Source organism: Podarcis cretensis (genome assembly GCF_951804945.1).
Source record: "Podarcis cretensis genome assembly, chromosome: 4".
NCBI lineage: Eukaryota > Metazoa > Chordata > Lepidosauria > Squamata > Lacertidae > Podarcis > Podarcis cretensis.
In genome coordinates this window covers 2,165,610-2,183,083 of record NC_137173.1, presented here as the reverse complement: position 1 = coordinate 2,183,083, position 17,474 = coordinate 2,165,610, and the positions used below count along the sequence as shown (strand labels likewise).

The 17,474-nt window shown below is 40.9% G+C and overlaps 3 protein-coding genes across 3 annotated transcripts in view; 2 read left to right on the top strand and 1 right to left on the bottom strand.

Moving 5' to 3' along the window:
- Positions 1 to 17,474, top strand: part of LOC307214709 (uncharacterized protein) — a 159,528-nt gene that overhangs the window by 4,682 nt on the left and 137,372 nt on the right. The window lies entirely within an intron of this gene.
- LOC307214663 (uncharacterized protein) overlaps positions 1 to 17,474 on the bottom strand; it is a 112,160-nt gene that overhangs the window by 65,770 nt on the left and 28,916 nt on the right. The gene's annotated exons all lie outside the window — the stretch shown is intronic.
- Positions 3,803 to 9,015, top strand: LOC307213929 (uncharacterized protein; the record flags this gene model as incomplete). Its single annotated transcript, XM_079972160.1, has 2 exons — positions 3,803 to 3,866; positions 5,209 to 9,015. 2 exons carry the CDS (start codon positions 3,803 to 3,805, stop codon positions 6,549 to 6,551), a joined length of 1,407 nt encoding a protein of 468 aa, XP_079828286.1. The 3' UTR covers positions 6,552 to 9,015.

The window sequence follows — 17,474 nt, the reverse complement described above, 5'->3', positions numbered from 1 at the left end:
GGCTATTGGAAGTCTCACGGAAGACAGGAGACGGATGTGATGTTACTGGTTTCCTGTTCTTTTGTTTTTCAGTTGCTCTCTGCTCTCACAGAGGATGTATTTTTTTTCTGTCTGCATAGCTTAGCAATAAAACTCTTAGCATGTAGCTCATATTTCTCGTCCTTCCCTGTGCTGGATACTCTGCGTAATGGGGGGAAACGTGCCTGGAGTCTTATCAGAGGCTCAGGTCGCTAATTATCTTTCTAGGGGAATCCAAAGGCTCGACTGGAGGAGTCGCTCGATCGAACGCAACTCTGACAAGAACTGCCCAGGCCATCTTAAATGTCAGCTTCATAATTGTTAGGAAAGATAAGTTGTGAAGTTTAGAGCTTACAAGGTTAACAGCTCAGAATGTCCTGCATCTGGGGAGGAGCTTTCATAACAACCGGGAAAGCTGTTTCTTCGTTCTTTCTTACTTTCATTTTCTGCTGAGACAAGGAAGACGCAATGTCTGCATCTTCCGATGGTTTATCTTGCTGTACATACAATAAAGCTTTCTAGTCTAGAGGAAAAAAAAATTCCTTCCAGTAGCACCTTAAAGACCAACTAAGTTAGTTCTAGGTATGAGCTTTCGTGTGCATGCACACTTCTTCAGATACACTGAAACAGAAGTCACCAGACCCTTCTATATAGTGAGAAGGTGGGGAGGGGTATTACTCAGAAGGGTGGTGGGATTGGGTGATTGGCAGATAGCTGTGATGAGCCTGTTGACGACTCTTAACGACTGCAATAGGTCTTACAGGAAAAAGCAAGGGGTGAGAAGGTGAAAAATGGCTTTGTCATGTATAATGAGATAAGAATCCAATGTCTTTGTTCAGACCAGGTCTCTCCATGGTTTTAAGTTTGGTAATAAGTTGCAATTCAGCAGCTTCTCTTTCCAGTCTATTTCTGAAATTCCTTTGTAATAGAACAATAGAAGGGCCCTATATAGAAGGGTCTGGTGACTTCTGTTTCAGTGTATCTGAAGAAGTGTTCATGCACACGAAAGCTCATACCTAGAACTAACTTAGCTGGTCTTTAAGGTGCTACTGGAAGGAATTTTTTTATTTTGTTTTGACTATGGCAGACCAACACGGCTACCTATCTGTAACTAGTCTAGAGGAAGAGCAGTGTATTGGACTCTTGTGTTCTGCAAGCTCCCACACACAAGCAGCACTCGCTGTGCCGCTCTGCTACAAGTCCGGGAATTCTGGAGCTGTGGAAACGTACCAGACACCACATAAGTAGCTTCAGGTTTTCTGTTTTTGTATTTGCTCCTGTCAGTCTTGGGTTGATCAAAGAAATGACTGACAATGGAGATGGAGGGGATGCCATGGTTGGGCCAAACAAATTTCATCTCAGAGAAGAGCTAGACTTATTGAATCTCAGGTAGTAGTAGCAGTGATGATGATGATGATGATGATGATGATTTACAAACTTAATCTTTTCCAGAACAGGATTGCTCTTAAATTGATGTAACACTGTAGTAACACTGTGGTTGGATAGTGTTTTCGAGGTTACCAGCATGAGTCTGACCAAGCTGTGGGGGGCAGTGGAGGACAGGAGTGCCTGGCGTTCTCTGGTCCATGGGGTCACGAAGAGTCGGACACGACTAAACGACTAAACAACAACAACAACTGTAGTAATATTTTTTTATTTATACCCTGCCCATTTGCCCAAGCCACTCTGGGCCGCTTCCAACACATATATAAACATGAAACATAAATAATAATCTGATCCCATATAAAAAGAACATTAACTTTAAAGTGAACTTCTCCTAGTGGCCAAAATTGTGGAAACCTTTTGTGAAAAGTGTATTTCTGAGGTTTGATGGCTCATAACACCCCTTTTGTGTGGAGTAATACCATAAAATTATATAGCAATGGAAAGATAATTTAATGAAGAATGTAATGCAATGAATTTTATGAAGGAGTATTTATTAGAACAGCAGTCATAAAGAAAAAACGTGAAACCTTTGGTAACCATTGGTAACCTTTAGCTTTAATTACGGCCTTACAATGCCTTCCCATGAAGTGAACCAAGCTTTTAGTTCTGCAGCTCTAATAAAGTGAAACCAAGATTAAATTATTGCCTCTGTTAATTGGGCTTTATTGCTGGGTTGCTTCTGACTAACAAGTTTCTTTAGTCAGCTCCATAGATTTCTGATTGGGTTAAAGTTTGGGCTATTCCCAGCCCATTCCAGCAGTGAAATATATTTATCTTGAAAGCACCTTTTGCACACAGCAGCAACATGACATGGAGCAAAATCCTGTTGAAATAGAAAATAGAATACATATATGTGTGTGTGTGCGTGTGTGTGTGCGCGCGCGCGCGCTTCAGTATCTGGGAAAAGATCACCTGAGGAACGCTTCAGTTTGGGCGCAAGTATTTCATTTATGCATTTTAGGGCATTTACATTCCCATTAATGATGTAAATTTTGCCCACACCATTTGCTGCCATACAACCCCAGATCAAAACACTATCTGGGTGTTTCACGGTCTGTGTAATGCAAGTAGGATGTAAATCTTCTCTTATTCTTCTTGCAAATTTCATGCCATCACTACCAAGCAAGGAGATTTGGGTCTCATTGCTCCAAATAACACTGTTCCACTGTTCTGCTGTCTAGTTAACATGGGTTTAATCTTTTATTTATTTATTTTTTTAATAGATATTTATTAGAGTTTCCAATTTAATACAAAAAACTGAAATACAAAAATACACAATCAAAAAAGAAAAAACAAAACAAATATAGTCTCCAAAACTTATTTCTATTACCTTGTTTCTCGAACCTCCTCTCACCTCCCCCTTTTGTATTCCAGTTTGAATCTTAACTCAGCAAATCCTTATTATAACTTATTTTAGCTTATTACTCCACTTTTACTTTACAGCTGGTAACCACTTAATTTCTGTCCAACAACATTCTAACATTCATTAATTTTGCAATATTTCTGCAAATAATCTTTAAATTTCCTCCAGTCTTCTTCCGCCGACTCTTTTCCCTGGTCTCGGATTCTGCCAGTCATTTCTGCCAATCCCATATAGTCGATCATCTTCATCTGCCATTCTTCCAGAGTGGGTAAATCTTGTGTCTTCCAATATTTCGCAATCAGTATTCTTGCTGCTGTTGTTGCATACATAAAGAAGGTTCTGTCCTTCTTTGGCACCAATTGGCCGACCATGCCCAGAAGAAAGGCCTCTGGTTTCTTCAAGAAAGTGTACTTAAGTACTTTTTTCAATTCATTATATATCATTTCCCAGAAGGCCTTAATCCTTGGGCAAGTCCACCAAAGGTGAAAGAATGTGCCTTCAGTCTCTTTACACTTCCAACATTTATTATCAGGCAAATGATAAATTTTTGCAAGCTTGACTGGAGTTATGTACCACCTATAAATCATTTTCATAACATTCTCTCTTAAGGCATTACATGCTGTAAATTTCAAACCGGTGTTCCGTAAGTGTTCCCAGTCAGCAAACATAATGTTGTGTCCAACGTCTTGTGCCCATTTAATCATAACAGACTTCACAGTTTCATCCTGAGTGTTCCATTTCAACAGCAAGTTATACATCTTAGACAGATTCTTAGTTTTAGGTTCTAACAATTCTGTTTCTAATTTCGATTTTTCCACCTGGAATCCGATTTTTTTGTCCATTTTATAAACCTCCATTATCTGATAATAATGAAGCCAATCTCGTACTTTACTCTTTAATTTCTCAAAACTCTGCAATTTCCATTTGTCTCCCTCTTGTTCCAGGATCTCACAATATTTTGGCCAATTGGACTCCATGTTAAGTCTTTTAAAAGCTTTAGCTTCCATCGGTGACAACCACCTTGGGGTTTTATTTTCCAGTAAATCTTTGTATCTTATCCAAACATTAAATAGTGCTTTCCTGACAATATGATTTTTAAACATTTTATGAACCTTAACCTTGTCATACCATAAATATGCATGCCACCCAATGGCATTATTAAAACCTTCTAAGTCCAAAATGTCTGTGTTCTCAAGAAGCAGCCAGTCTTTCAACCAACAAAAAGCTGCTGATTCGTAATAGAGTTTGAAGTCCGGCAGAGCAAAGCCCCCCCTTTCCTTTACATCAGTTAAAATATTAAATTTTATTCTGGGCTTTTTGCCCTGCCAGACAAATTTAGAAATATCTTTCTGCCACTTCTTGAAACAGTCCATTTTGTCCACAATTTGCAATGTTTGGAACAGAAATAACATTCTAGGCAATACATTCATTTTTATAACTGCAATTCGGCCCAACAAGGAAAGCTTCAAATTTGACCATATTTCTAAATCTCTTTTCACTTCTGACCAGCATTTTTCATAATTATCTTTAAATAGGTTCACCCATGGGTTTAATCTTTTCAACCTTTGCTTGAGAGATAACAATGGCTTTTCCCTTAGAATTCTAACATTTAGACGAGTCCTTGCACTCAACTTCACATTACATTGTACCATGTCATCTTGTATCCATCCAGATGATTTTCTTCTGTCATGTAGGGACAGTCTCTCCATTCTTCGATCGTCACTTGCCTTTGTGCACCTTTTCCTGCCTTTTCTGGTCTGATTTTGGAGTGACTGAGTCTCCTTATACCTCTTCAAAAATATAGAAATGCCAGCTTTGGTTATGTTTTTTCCTAATCTTTCATCAGTTTCTTCATAACCGTAGCCTTGTTCACTTAATAGTACAATTTTACATCGCTTTTTGGTTGACAAGTTAACTTTTGTGCCGTTTCTATAATTTTATTATGTTTTACAAGAACACAAAAACCAACCAACTAGATAGCAATCACACAAGACACTGACAAAAGTCAGCCTAAGCAAGTTGTGCTTCCTTTTTCTGGTTATTTGGCTATAACATTAGATAGAATATGGGTAAATGAACAAATTTTGTTGAATTGCATTCTTGATTAAATTATCTTTCCGTTGATATATAATTTTATGACATTAGTCCAAAAGAAGGTGTTATGAGCCATCAAACCTCTGAAATACACTTTTCTCCAAAGGTCTTCCACTATTTTGACCACTACTGTATATCAAACAAAGCATCAGTCAACAACTCAGCAGAATCTCTTAATAAATATGTTGGTTAATGACAAACAACAAAGGTAATGAACACCTCCCCAAATCCCTTCAGTTCTTCTCTATTTGTTCCTGAGGCTCTAATCCCTTTTGTCTCCATTGCAGACTGTGATGAATCGGAAATCAAGAACGACAGTGACCACGACAATATCCCCAGAGAGGAGAGGCCACGTAAAAATTTGGAGTGTGGTGAAAGCTGCAGACAGAGGTCCCATTCCACTTCCCATCAAGAAAATATATTTGGGAAGAAACCCTATGAGTGTGCGGAATGTGGAAAGAGCTTCACTCATAGCTCCAAACTCACTTCCCATCAAAGAATTCATACAGGGGAGAAACCCTATCAGTGTGTGGAATGTGGAAAGAGCTTCAGTCAGAGCTCCGATCTCACTTCCCATCAAAGAATTCATACAGGGGAGAAACCCTATCAGTGTGTGGAATGTGGAAAGAGCTTCAGAAAGAGCTCCTATCTCATTTCCCATCAAAGAATTCATACTGGGGAGAAACCCTATCAGTGTGTGGAATGTGGAAAGAGCTTCACTGAAAGCTCCAAACTCACTTCTCATCAAAGAATTCATTCAGGGGAGAAACCCTATCTTTGTGTGGAATGTGGAAAGAGCTTCAGACGGAGCTCTGATCTCACTTCCCATCAAAGAATTCATACAGGGGAGAAACCCTATCTTTGTGTGGAATGTGGAAAGAGTTTCAGTAACAGCCACAATCTCACGTCCCATCAAAGAATTCATACAGGGGAGAAACCCTATCTTTGTGTGGAATGTGGAAAGAGCTTCAGACGGAGCTCTGATCTCACTTCCCATCAAAGAATTCATACAGGGGAGAAACCCTATCTTTGTGTGGAATGTGGAAAGAGCTTCAGTCACAGCCACAATCTCAGTTTCCATCAAAAAATTCATACAGGGGAGAAACCCTATCAGTGTGTGGAATGTGGAAAGAGCTACAGGAGGAACTCCGATCTCACTTCCCATCAAAGAATTCATACAGGGGAGAAACCCTATCAGTGCATGGAATGTGGAAAGAACTTCAGTAACAGCCAAAGTCTCACTTCCCATCAAAGAATTCATACAGGGGAAAAACCCTATCAGTGTGTGGAATGTGGAAAGAGCTTCAGTCACAGCCACAGTCTCACTTCCCATCAAAGAATTCATACAGGCGAGAAACCCTATCAGTGTGTGCAATGTGGAAAGAGCTTCAGTAGGAGCACCGATCTCACTTCCCATCAGAGAATTCATACAGGGGAGAAACCCTATCAGTGTGTGCAATGTGGAAAGAGCTTCAGTAAGAGCTCCAATCTCACTTCCCATCAAAGAATTCATACAGGGGAGAAACCCTATCAGTGTGTGGAATGTGGAAAGTGCTTCTGGAGGAGCTCCGATCTCACTTCCCATCAGAGAATCCATACAAAGGTCGGAAAAAACATTATACAGCTTTAGGAGCCAGACAAATCCACACCTTTATAAGCAGGCCTTTGGCTGATTGACATCTAATGCCCTTTTAATATGTGGTGTTTTGTGTTATTATATTGTGTTTTTATGTTGTAACATTCCTGAGGCCTGTGGGTGTAGGGAATAGGCAACAACTCTTAAATGCCTAGGGGACTTTGCCCACCCCCCAATAAAATATTTGAGGAGGCCACACCCCAGGTTTTTTTTTGTTTTTTTCCAACACAACCTTTTATTCTTCCACAACTTGCCATACAATTTTTCTTTTGATTTTCCCTCTTAAAATAAATAAATGTACAAAGGTCATGAGAAAAACAAAATACAAGAAAATACAAACATGGACAGGTCCCATCTTTACAGGCCAAACACAAAAGTTGCTTTGAAGCAGGGTTTCCCAAACTTGCGTCCCCAGAAGCTCCCGGACCACAGTTCCCCTCATCTCTCCCCATTGGTCCTGCCAGCTAGGAATGATGGGAGTTGTAGTCCAAAAACAGCTGGAGACCCAAGTTTGCTTTAAAGGGAAGGTAGACTGGCTCTGTGACACTCTCTGCTGGCTAATTGGAATTTATAGATCGCAAAACTGAAGTTTATTGGCACTTCAACCTCTAGGGAGCTTCTAGGTGCTTTCTGCACCACCTAGAGTACCCACAGAATTGTGACTTCTACTGGCAAAGACAAAAAGGCCAGAAAAAAACCTGGAAAGGGCCATACCAAATGGACACAGGTAGGGGAGATGAAATGCTAGAAGTGTTCTCCAGGGCAAGGGGAGCTGCTGGGCTCAAAATTTTACTTTCACTGCAATTGTAGGCATTGCCATTCAAATGGTGTGCATGCATCATGTGATTGATTGTGCAAGGAGGGCCTTACCTGGCCCCCCACCAATATTTTATTCAAGTCAGCATCACTGCTTGAGAAGTTCAGGATGTCTTAATGCATGGGTCAGGACACCCATGGAGACAAGTTATGTGAAAGATAGCAAGTAGAATGCGCTGAGTTAAAAAATGCTGAGATCTTTCAGTCAGCTCTGGGTAGGCTGTTGTATCTGTCCCAGTGGAGCAGACCGGACATTGCTTTTGCTACCAATCTGCTCAGTAGGGAAGCTACAAACCCCAGTGTGAGTGCCTGGAATGGTATCAAGAGGGTGCTGCGTATCTGCAGGATACCAAGGATTTCTGTCTCAAGCTGTCAGCTAAGGGTGTCGCCAAGTTGACGTCCTGAACAGATAGTGATTGGGCAAATCTGGCTAACAGGAAGTCCGTATCTGGAATGGTGGTAAAGTTTGAGGACTCTTTGGTTGTGTGGAAGTCCTGGTGTGCTGGTCCCGGGGGTTAATAAAGAGGCAAGGTCCAAGTCCAGCCCGTGGTCGATGAAGCAATATGAAGGGAGTCCATAAAAGTTGAAGCTGGGTGCAGGGCAGGGTTCAGGCAGGGACCGGGCCTAGCTGGCTTTTATATGTCCGGAGGCATAGGGTGGCCCTGATCCTCAGATGACTCGCCTCTCCTGGCTTGGAGGCGAGCACTCCTCCTGCAGGAACTTAGTTCCCTCTGCCTCTCTGCCCTGAGCCTCTGCAGCTCAGGAGAGGCTGGAGGGTTACCGGACCCAGAGGCAACCCCAGCTTCCTCTGACGGGGCTGAGAGTGGAGCACCTGCAGGCAATGGGTTCTCCATCACCTCAGGAGCCAGAGCAGACTCAGCTGGTGCCTGCACCTGAGGATCCAGCACAGGTGGGGACCCTTCAGGCTCATGCCCCAGCCCTGGCTCAGCTGGTCCTGGAGGCGGGGAATCCTGTGCAGGCTGGGATTCCTCAGGTTCAGCATCTGAATCCAAATCCCAGGCCATCACACCTGGAAGCAAAGTCTCATTGCGCTTTCCTTTACTGAAGCTGAATTCAGTGCGCTGTCTGAGCTTTGCAGGGAATTGGAATTGTATATTTGTTTGGTTCAAGAAATCTGCAGAGATTGTTGTTTGCCCGTCGCGGTGTGGGAGGACAATCAACCCTGTCTGAAGCTGGCAGAGTCTGGGCAGTTTAAGGCCAGAACCAAACACCTAGACATCTGTTTCCAGAATGTGTGTCAGAGTATCCAGTTAGGCTTGGTGAGATTTCAGTACTGTTCAAGCCAGAAGAACCTGGCAGATGGGTTCATGAAACCTTGAGCTTTCAGCGTCATGGGGAGTAAAGGTCTGTGTTTGGGGTAAGTGGTGAAACTTGTGAGCCCCCAGCAGTGCAGGACGAGAGGGAGTGTGATGGGGAATCAGAGCTTACAGGCTTAACAGCTCAGAACCCATCGTCCTGCCTGTTCTGGGGAGGAGCTGTCTCCAACTTCTGGAGAAGCTGCTTCTTTGTTCTGTCTGACTTTCGCTTTTGCTGCCGAACAAGGAAGCAAGATGCCTGCTGTCTCGGATGGTTTGTTTCTTTTTACTGTTCTGCTGTAAATAAAGCTGTTAGTTTTGAAGAACAGCGTGTGGACTCTTATCTTCTGCAAGCTTACACACCAAGCGGCTAGCGCTGTGCACACTCCGCTACAAGTACAGAAAGCTGAATGGAACACAGGGAAGTGTGCCAGACTCCACAACACTTTGCACCTCCAAGGAGTCTTCACCCAACTGGTGGATCGGACCCTTCTTGGTGTAAATGTGGTGAACCAGTTCCATCTTCCAGAAAGGTTTGCCTTAGCCTTTGTACTGGAACAAAGTCTGTGGCCCCGATTCCTGGGCCCATAACCATCTAAGGATCATCCTACTTGCATGTAGGACTCTGGCAGGGACACATGCCCGACTGGCAGTGAGCACTCAGGGCTGATTTCCTTCAGAATGGAGAGGTTTGATCTTCTTGCAGTCCATGGGACTCTCAAGAGTCTCCTCCAGCACCATAATTTGAAAGCATCAATTCTTCGAAATAGTACCTCGGGATAAAAACGTTGCTTCAGTTTGAGAACAGAAATTGTGCTTTGGCAGGGTGGCAGCAGCGGGAGGCCCCATTAGCTAAAGTGGTGCTTCAGGTTAAGAACAGTTTCAGGTTAAGAACAGACCTCTGGAACGAATTAAGTACTTAAACCGAGGTACCACTGTACCATTTTTACATTTATTTTAAAAAAGGTTGATTTTTAAGTCGTGTCAGTGTGTGAGCAAATACTCCACATCTGCCAAACTTTCAGGAGCAGGACTAAGGGGTGAAATGAATACTCCCCCCCAGATCCCCAAAGTTTGAGGGAAAGGGTCTATCTCCCTTCTTATCAGTTATTTCCACCTAAGAAATGGGAAGAAAGCAGCTGCTCATGTTAAGTGCTGGGTTTGTTGGGGTTGAGATTAATGAGCTGACGATGGTATGATTTGTCAGCAATGAATATTATTTGTTCTTATCTGGAAGTGAAGTTAACATTTGAAACAATACAGAAGTAGTCAAAGGGAATTTCCTAGGAAGTCTTTTATTCAGTCTCACCTGCAATCATGTGTGCTAAACACACAGAAACACATAATGTGAAATAACTCCAAATAACACTCAACACATGCAAGCAGATTAATGGAATAGTACACATGATTTCCCCACTGTCTTTTTAAAAAACATTGTTTTTATTTATTTTCATGGTATAGAGATAAATTTTGAGAAAGCAATAGTTACAACAGTAAACAACAAATAACGTCCTGATGAAATTGCAGACTTTCATCTTGATGTGTTAAAGTTTCATTTGATTATTTTAAAAGATCATGCAATATTTTCTCATGAGTGATGGGTGCAACAGTCTTGACAATATATGTATTCAATAAACATTTGCCACCTGTTATAAAAGGAATATGGCATGCGTAGCCCAACCTTGATTTCCCCAGGCCAACAAAATTTAAGGTACTGAAATTGTGATGCCCAGAATTGAACACAGTATTCTGGGTGGGGTCTGACCAAGGCAGAAGAAAGTGGTACTATTCCTGCCCTTAATCTGATTCTGCCTTCTGCCACATTGGCCTCTGCTCCCCGTTTGGTGTCGTATGAAAATGTGATGAGCATCCCCTCAGTTCCTTCATCCAAGTCATTTATAAAGACGTTGAACAACATCGGGCCCAGGACAGAACCCTGCAGCCCCCCTCTTGTCACTTTTCCCCAGGATGATGAGGAACCATGAAGGAGTCCTCTTTGGGTTCGGTCAGTGGAATCCACCTAACAGTTACCAAGTTCAGCCTCATGTTAACAGCTTCCTCACACAAAGATCACGGGGGACTTTGTCAAAAGCCTTACTGAAATCATGATGCACTATTTCAACAGCTGTCCCCTGACCAACAAAGTTTGTAACTCCATCCAAAGAAAGAGGAGGAGAGATTTCCCTGGCTTTACTTGTTTTTGGGAAAGCCATGCTTTCATCCTATATGTTTATATTGTGAAATCTTCAGATGAAGGGCACATAAATTTTAAAAATGATAATAAGTAATGATATTGACAAGCTGGAACATGTGCAAAGAAAGGCGGTTTATGTATTTATTTATTTTGTATACCATTCGACCCAGTGGTACCAACTGGAATAAAATATTGGGGGGGGGGCATGTAAGGCCTGCCTTGCACAATCAATGACATGATGCATGTGCGTCATTGGAATGTCAATGTGTACCAACTGAGGGGTGACCCCCTCAAATATTTTAATGGGCCTAACAATTATAACTTCAAATTTGACCATATTTCTAAATCCTTTTTCACTTCCATCCAACATTTTTCATAGTTATCCTTGAATAAATTCACATTCTTAGCAGTCATATTAACCCCTAGGTATTTCACTTTCTTAACCAATGTTAATCCTGTCTCCTTCTAAAACCTCTCTCTCTCAGTCACTGTTAGATTTTTCTCTAAAACCTTAGTTTTCATCTTGTTCAACTTAAAACCCGCTACCTGACCAAATTCTTGAATCAATTCCAATACTCTTTAGTACTAGATTCTGGCTCCTGTAGTGTCAATACCAAATCATCGGCAAATGTTTTCAATGTGTACTGTTTAGCTCCGACTTGTATACCTTTAACCAATTGGTCCCTTCTAATCATGTTTAAGAGAACCTCCAGGACTGATATAAAAAGCAATGGAGAGATTGGGCAGCCTTGTCGTGTTCCTTTCTCTATCTTAAATTCTTCCGTCACTACATTATTCACAATTAATTTAGCCTTTTGTTCTGAGTAAATTGCACCTATACCGTTCCCAAAACCTTGACCAACCCCCATCCCTTGTAGATTCTTCTTCATGAAACTCCAGGAAATATTGTCAAAGGCTTTCTCCGCGTCCACAAATATCAAAACTGCTTTGGTGTTAATGTTCACTTGTAGTTTTTCTAAAATGTTAATTATATTCCTCGTATTGTCAGACAAGTGTCTCCCCGGGAGACAGCCCACTTGATCTTTATGAATTTCTTCTACTAGTACCTTTTTTAGTCTTTTAGCCAATATATCTGCAAAAATTTTATAATCCACATTAAGCAAAGATATGGGGCGGTAGTTCTTAAGCTGTGTCTTCTCAGACTCTGTTTTCAGTATAAGTGTAATATAAGCTTCCTTCCATGACTCTGGTGCCTTTTTCCCTTCCAATATTTCATTACAGACTTCCTTTAAGGGTTGTACTAACCATTCTTTCAAGGATCTATAATATCTTGAAGCCAAACCATCCGGTCCTGGAGATTTGCCCAGTTGCATGTTCTGGATGGCCCCTTCTACCTCCTGCTCCGTTATTTTGTAATTCAACATTAGATTATTTTCTTGAGAAATTTTTTGTAATCCATTTATTTTCAAAAATCGATCAATGTCCAATTCTTTCTGTGTCTCCTGTGTATATAGTTGTTTAAAATACCTCTGGAAGCACTTTCTGATCTCCACTGGGTTCTGTATATTCTTTCCTTCCACTTCCAAGTTTGTAATAGTATTAAGTTTTTGTCTTTTTTTCATTTGCCAAGCCAGCAGTTTTCCGCATTTATTTGCCGAATCAAACATCTTTTGTCTCATCTGTTTAATTTTCCATTCTATTTTTTTAAAAATAATATTTATTAAATTTTTACAAAAAGAAAATTACACAACAAAAACACACAAACAAAAAGACAAAAACCAAAATTTAAAAGGAAAAAATAAAAATCTCTCTTTCAAATATCATACCACTTTAATTTTCCATTCTATTTCCTGATTCATCATTTTCATATATTGTACTTGATGTAACTTTATCTCTTTCAGAATCTCCTGCGACTTTGGTTTCACTCTCAGTTTCTTTTCTCCTTCCTTTATTTTCTCCAAAATCTTGTCTTTTTTCTCATTTTGAGCTCTCTTCTTAATTGCATTCTGTTGTATCAAAAATCCTCTCATAACCGCTTTGCTTGCGTCCCAAATTACTCTTTTTTCAACAGTGGTATTCATATTTATCTCAAAATAGTCTCTCAAAGTTTTTTGGGCCTTCTTAGTCACTTCCTCATTCCTAAACAAAGTGTCATTCATCCTCCATCTGAAGGAGCCAATTGGTGTTAGTTTCAATTCCATCTTCACAGCATTGTGGTCGGAGAAAGTTTTAAGGCAAATTTCCACCTTTCTAGTCTTCGGAGCCAGCCCTCTAGTTACCCAAATTTGGTCAATTCTTGTCCATGTCATTTTGGCCTCAGTGAAGAAAGTTCCCTCTCTTCCCAAGAGGTTCTTCATTCTCCAGATGTCAACTAAATCCATATTGTCAGTCATATCAAAAAAAAGTTTTTGGTAGTCTACCGTCCTTAATAACTACCTGTCTCTGTGCCTTGTCCATATTTGTAGACACCACTCCATTCATGTCCCCCAACAGAACCATATTATAATCCATATAATCCATCAAAGTCTAGTGTAACTTCTTAAAGAATTCCGATTTTCCTTCGTTTGGTGCATAAATGCCTACTATCAAAAATTTCTCTCCTTGTGATTGGATTTCAATTGCAACAAATCTTGCTTGGTCATCTTTAAATAAAAATTTCAGTGATAGGCTCTCCTTTGACTAAAGTACTACTCCTCTTTTCTTAACTTTGTCTGATGAAATAAATTCATGTCCCAGTCTATTATTGCTCAATACCTTCCTGTGTAGCCTTATCACATGTGTTTGTTGTAGACAAATCAAGTCCAATTGTTCTTTTTTTTTAATAAATGAAAGACTCTCCACCTCTTTTCCGGGGAGTTGAGTCCATTCACATTCCAGCTTAATGCTTGCAGTGCCATGATGTAGTTACTTTGATTTTCCTCCAACTGCATCCAATGCTTGCGCTTGTTCTGTCGGTGGTGTTGGTATCACTTTCACTGGGGAATCCAGTCCGTAGGATAGTGTTGCTATGTCCACTATTGGTGATCTTCTATCCAATACTTTTTGTTCTAGCCCTCTATCTGGTGATCTTTTGTCCAATGCTCCTGGCTCTTTTCCAAGTTCCTTCTGCAGATCTTCTTCGTAGTTACTCAAAAACTTTTCTTTATCCTCAACTGATCTTATTTTTATTTTCCTTCCTTTGAAGCTGAAGGATAGGCCTTGGGGGAATTCCCACCTAAAGAAGATTCTATTCCTTCTCAGCAGGGCAACCAAATCTCCATAATTGGACCTAAGGTCCAAAAGATATTTCGGGATATCTTTGAATATTTCCACTCTTGACTGCAGTATTACCAGGGTCTTCTGATAGTACCAACCCAAAATTTTATCTCTCTCTGCTTTAGATCGGAGTCTAATCAAACAGTCTCTCACTCTATTCTTCTTCCCTCCTCTTCCAAGTCTAAAGGCACTCACAATTTTAAATTCTTCTTGTTCCAAATCCAACTTCCAAAACTCTGCAAATTCCTGCGTGAGAAAGTCTATCAAACTATCCTTCTCCAATTCCGGTACAGCTCTAATCCTCAAATTCGTCTGTTTTTCCTTAAGCTCAAACATAGAGAGCATCAACTTGTGGTCCTCAAGTTGCCTCTGTAGATCTAGGACTCTCTTTGTTTCCAATTGTGTTACCTTGACTTCCACGGCAGCAACTTTTTCCCTGGCTTCCTCTGCGGTCTGTCGGGTCAAAGTATCAATTTCTGTATCAATTTCTGAATGGATTCTATGTTGGTATTCACCTTTTGTCCCAGGTTATTTATACTTTCTGTATTTAAATTGATTTTAGTATTTCCAGCATCCACCTTCGCATTTGTCGCATCCACTTTCACATTTGTCGCGTCCACTTTCGCATTTGTCACATCAACCTTCTTATTAAGTTGCTCCAAAGATTCATTAATCTTAGCTAATGCAATTGCTAAAGCTTCTTCTGATGTCGTTCCTCTTGGTTTGAATTGCGTTGGTACAGCTGCAGGGAAAGCAGAAAGACCAGATGCTGACGCTCTTCGCTGCCAAGACTTCCCAGATCTTGTTGTTTTATCTGGGAGTGACGAATCTACTTTTTCTTTCCCATCTGCCATAACACTTAAAAAGTCCAAGGTCAGTCCCACAGTCCCACAATTTTATCTTACAAGTGGAAAATTCCCCTGCTCCAACTCTTATAACAGGCAGAAAAAAGGGGAGGGGAGGATCCAACATGGCGGCGAAGGTAGTTTCCGAGTAATTTCGCTTACCCCTATCAGAGTTTTTAAGTGGTTTTAAGCGGTTTTTATCCTCCCTTGTTTTTATCCGTGAGTTTTAATGATCTGCTGGCTGTGCTGGCTGTCTTTTAGTATCTTTTAGTATCCCGCTGCTTGTGTTATCTTTGTTTTCTTTTTATCTGGGTTGCTCTGACGCCCGGACTTGCCGCCACGGCTGCCGCCGCCTCCCTAACTGGGAGAGATAAGTGAAAGGTTCTCCTGGGCATAAATCCTCTGCCCTGTCGACCAGCTCTTTCCTTTAGCTTTTAGTTTATTGCATACTACGAAGTGAATTTTGCCCGACTGCTGGAACCGAGCTGTCTCGAAAATCCTAGGAACAAGGAAGAGGGGAAGGAAGAGGCTTGAACTAACTGCCAACTCTTATAACAGTTTCAGAGACTTCCTCTAGGGGGAAACAGTTGCAGTCTGCAATCTATACTTGTTTTAATCCTAAGTGACGCCTTTTAAACCCCAACTCAAATAATAATAAAAACAGTTTCAATTTTCTGTTACTTTACAGTTACTTTTTCTCCTTTTTTAAGGACAGGAGAAGACAGCCAGAAACAATGTATCTCTCTTATTGAGCTAGCTGTCAACAAGTGGTCTATTCACAATCAATGTGCATTTCAAAATACGGCAGTCTTATTGTCTATTGGCAGCCCGTTCCCAGGTTCTGAGCAGTGGATTTTAGCTTCCTTCCCTCTCTCTTGCAGGTATAAATAGTCCAATTTCCCCCCCCCCTCTTCCCCTGCTTCCAAGGGGGGAGGGATTCACTATTTTTTGTGTTGGAAATTTAGTCCTTTCTGATCGGCTTTCCAAGACTTTAGCTTTCAGCCTCTTTGCTTTGATCTATTTACAAAAACAGAAGGCGGACTTCCTGTTTAAGCCTCCCCATTTTGGTGCCAAATTAAGTCTTTTCCCTCCATTTTTCCGATTTATCCTACTCACGGGTAGTTGCTTTTGAGATCAAATTGTCACAGGAAAAAGTCAGCGCTCTCTGGTAACGGCTGTGCGGCTTCGCTCCGCGGAAAAAGCAGTCGATTCACAGCACTGCACCACTCACCCCGCTTCGCTCTGGAACCCGTAGTTGGGTTTCCCCGCGAGTTGGGGGGGCGCAGAAGGTGCCCGCCGAATCCCACATTCACAGGCTGTTATCATTGTTATCATTATCATTGTTAGGCCGAATTGCTGTGATAAAATGAATGTACTGCCTAGGATGCTGTTTTTGTTTCAAACATTGCAAATTTTGGATAAAATGGATTGTTTCAAGAAGTAGCAGAGAGATATTTCTAGATTTGTCTGGCAGGGCAAGAAACCTCGAATAAAATTTAAGATATTAACTGATGCTAAAGAAAGAGGTGGATTTGCCCTGCCAGACTTTAAACTTTATTATGAATCAGCCGCTTTTTGCTGGCTGAAAGAATGGCTGCTTCTTGAAAACACTGACGTGCTGGATCCAGAAGGTTTTAACAATGTATTTGGGTGGCATGCATATCTGTGGTATGATAAAGTCAAAGCACATAAAGCGTTTAAAAACCATATTGTCAGAAAAGCACTGTTTAACGTCTGGATAAGATACAAGGACTTAAAACCCCAAGGTGGTTGTCACCAATGGAAGCGAAGGCTCAGAAAAAGCTCAATATGGAGGCCAAATGGCCGAAATATTGGGAAATTTTGGAACAAGAGAGAGACAGATTAAAACTGCAGAGTTTTGAAAAACTAAAAAATAGAGTGCGAGACTGGCTCCATTATTATCAAATAATGGAGGCATATAATTTGGACAAAAAAATTGGCTTCCAGGTGGAAAAATCAAAATTGGAAACAGAACTGCTAGATCCCAAAATTAAGAATTTGTCAATAATGTATAACTTGCTGTTGAAATGGAACACTCAGGATGAAACGGTGAAATCAGCTATGATTAAATGGGCACAAGATGTTGGACATAATATTATGATGGCTGACTGGGAACAGTTATGGACCACAGGTATGAAGTTCACGGCATGCGATGCCTTAAGAGAGAATATAATGAAAATGATCTACAGGTGGTACATGACACCAGTCAAGCTTGCAAAAATTTATCATTTGCCCGAAAATAAATGTTGGAAATGCAAAGAGACTGAAGGTACATTCTTTCACCTTTGGTGGACATGCCCAAGGATTAAGACTTTCTGGGAGATGATCTATAATGAAATGAAAAAGGTATTTAAATATACCTTTCTGAAGAAACCAGAGGCCTTTTTCCTGGGCATGGTCGGCCAATTGGTGTCAAAGAAGGATAGAACTTTCTTTATGTATGCCACAACAGCTGCAAGAATACTTATTGCAAAGTACTGGAAGACAAAGTACTGGAAGACAAAGTACT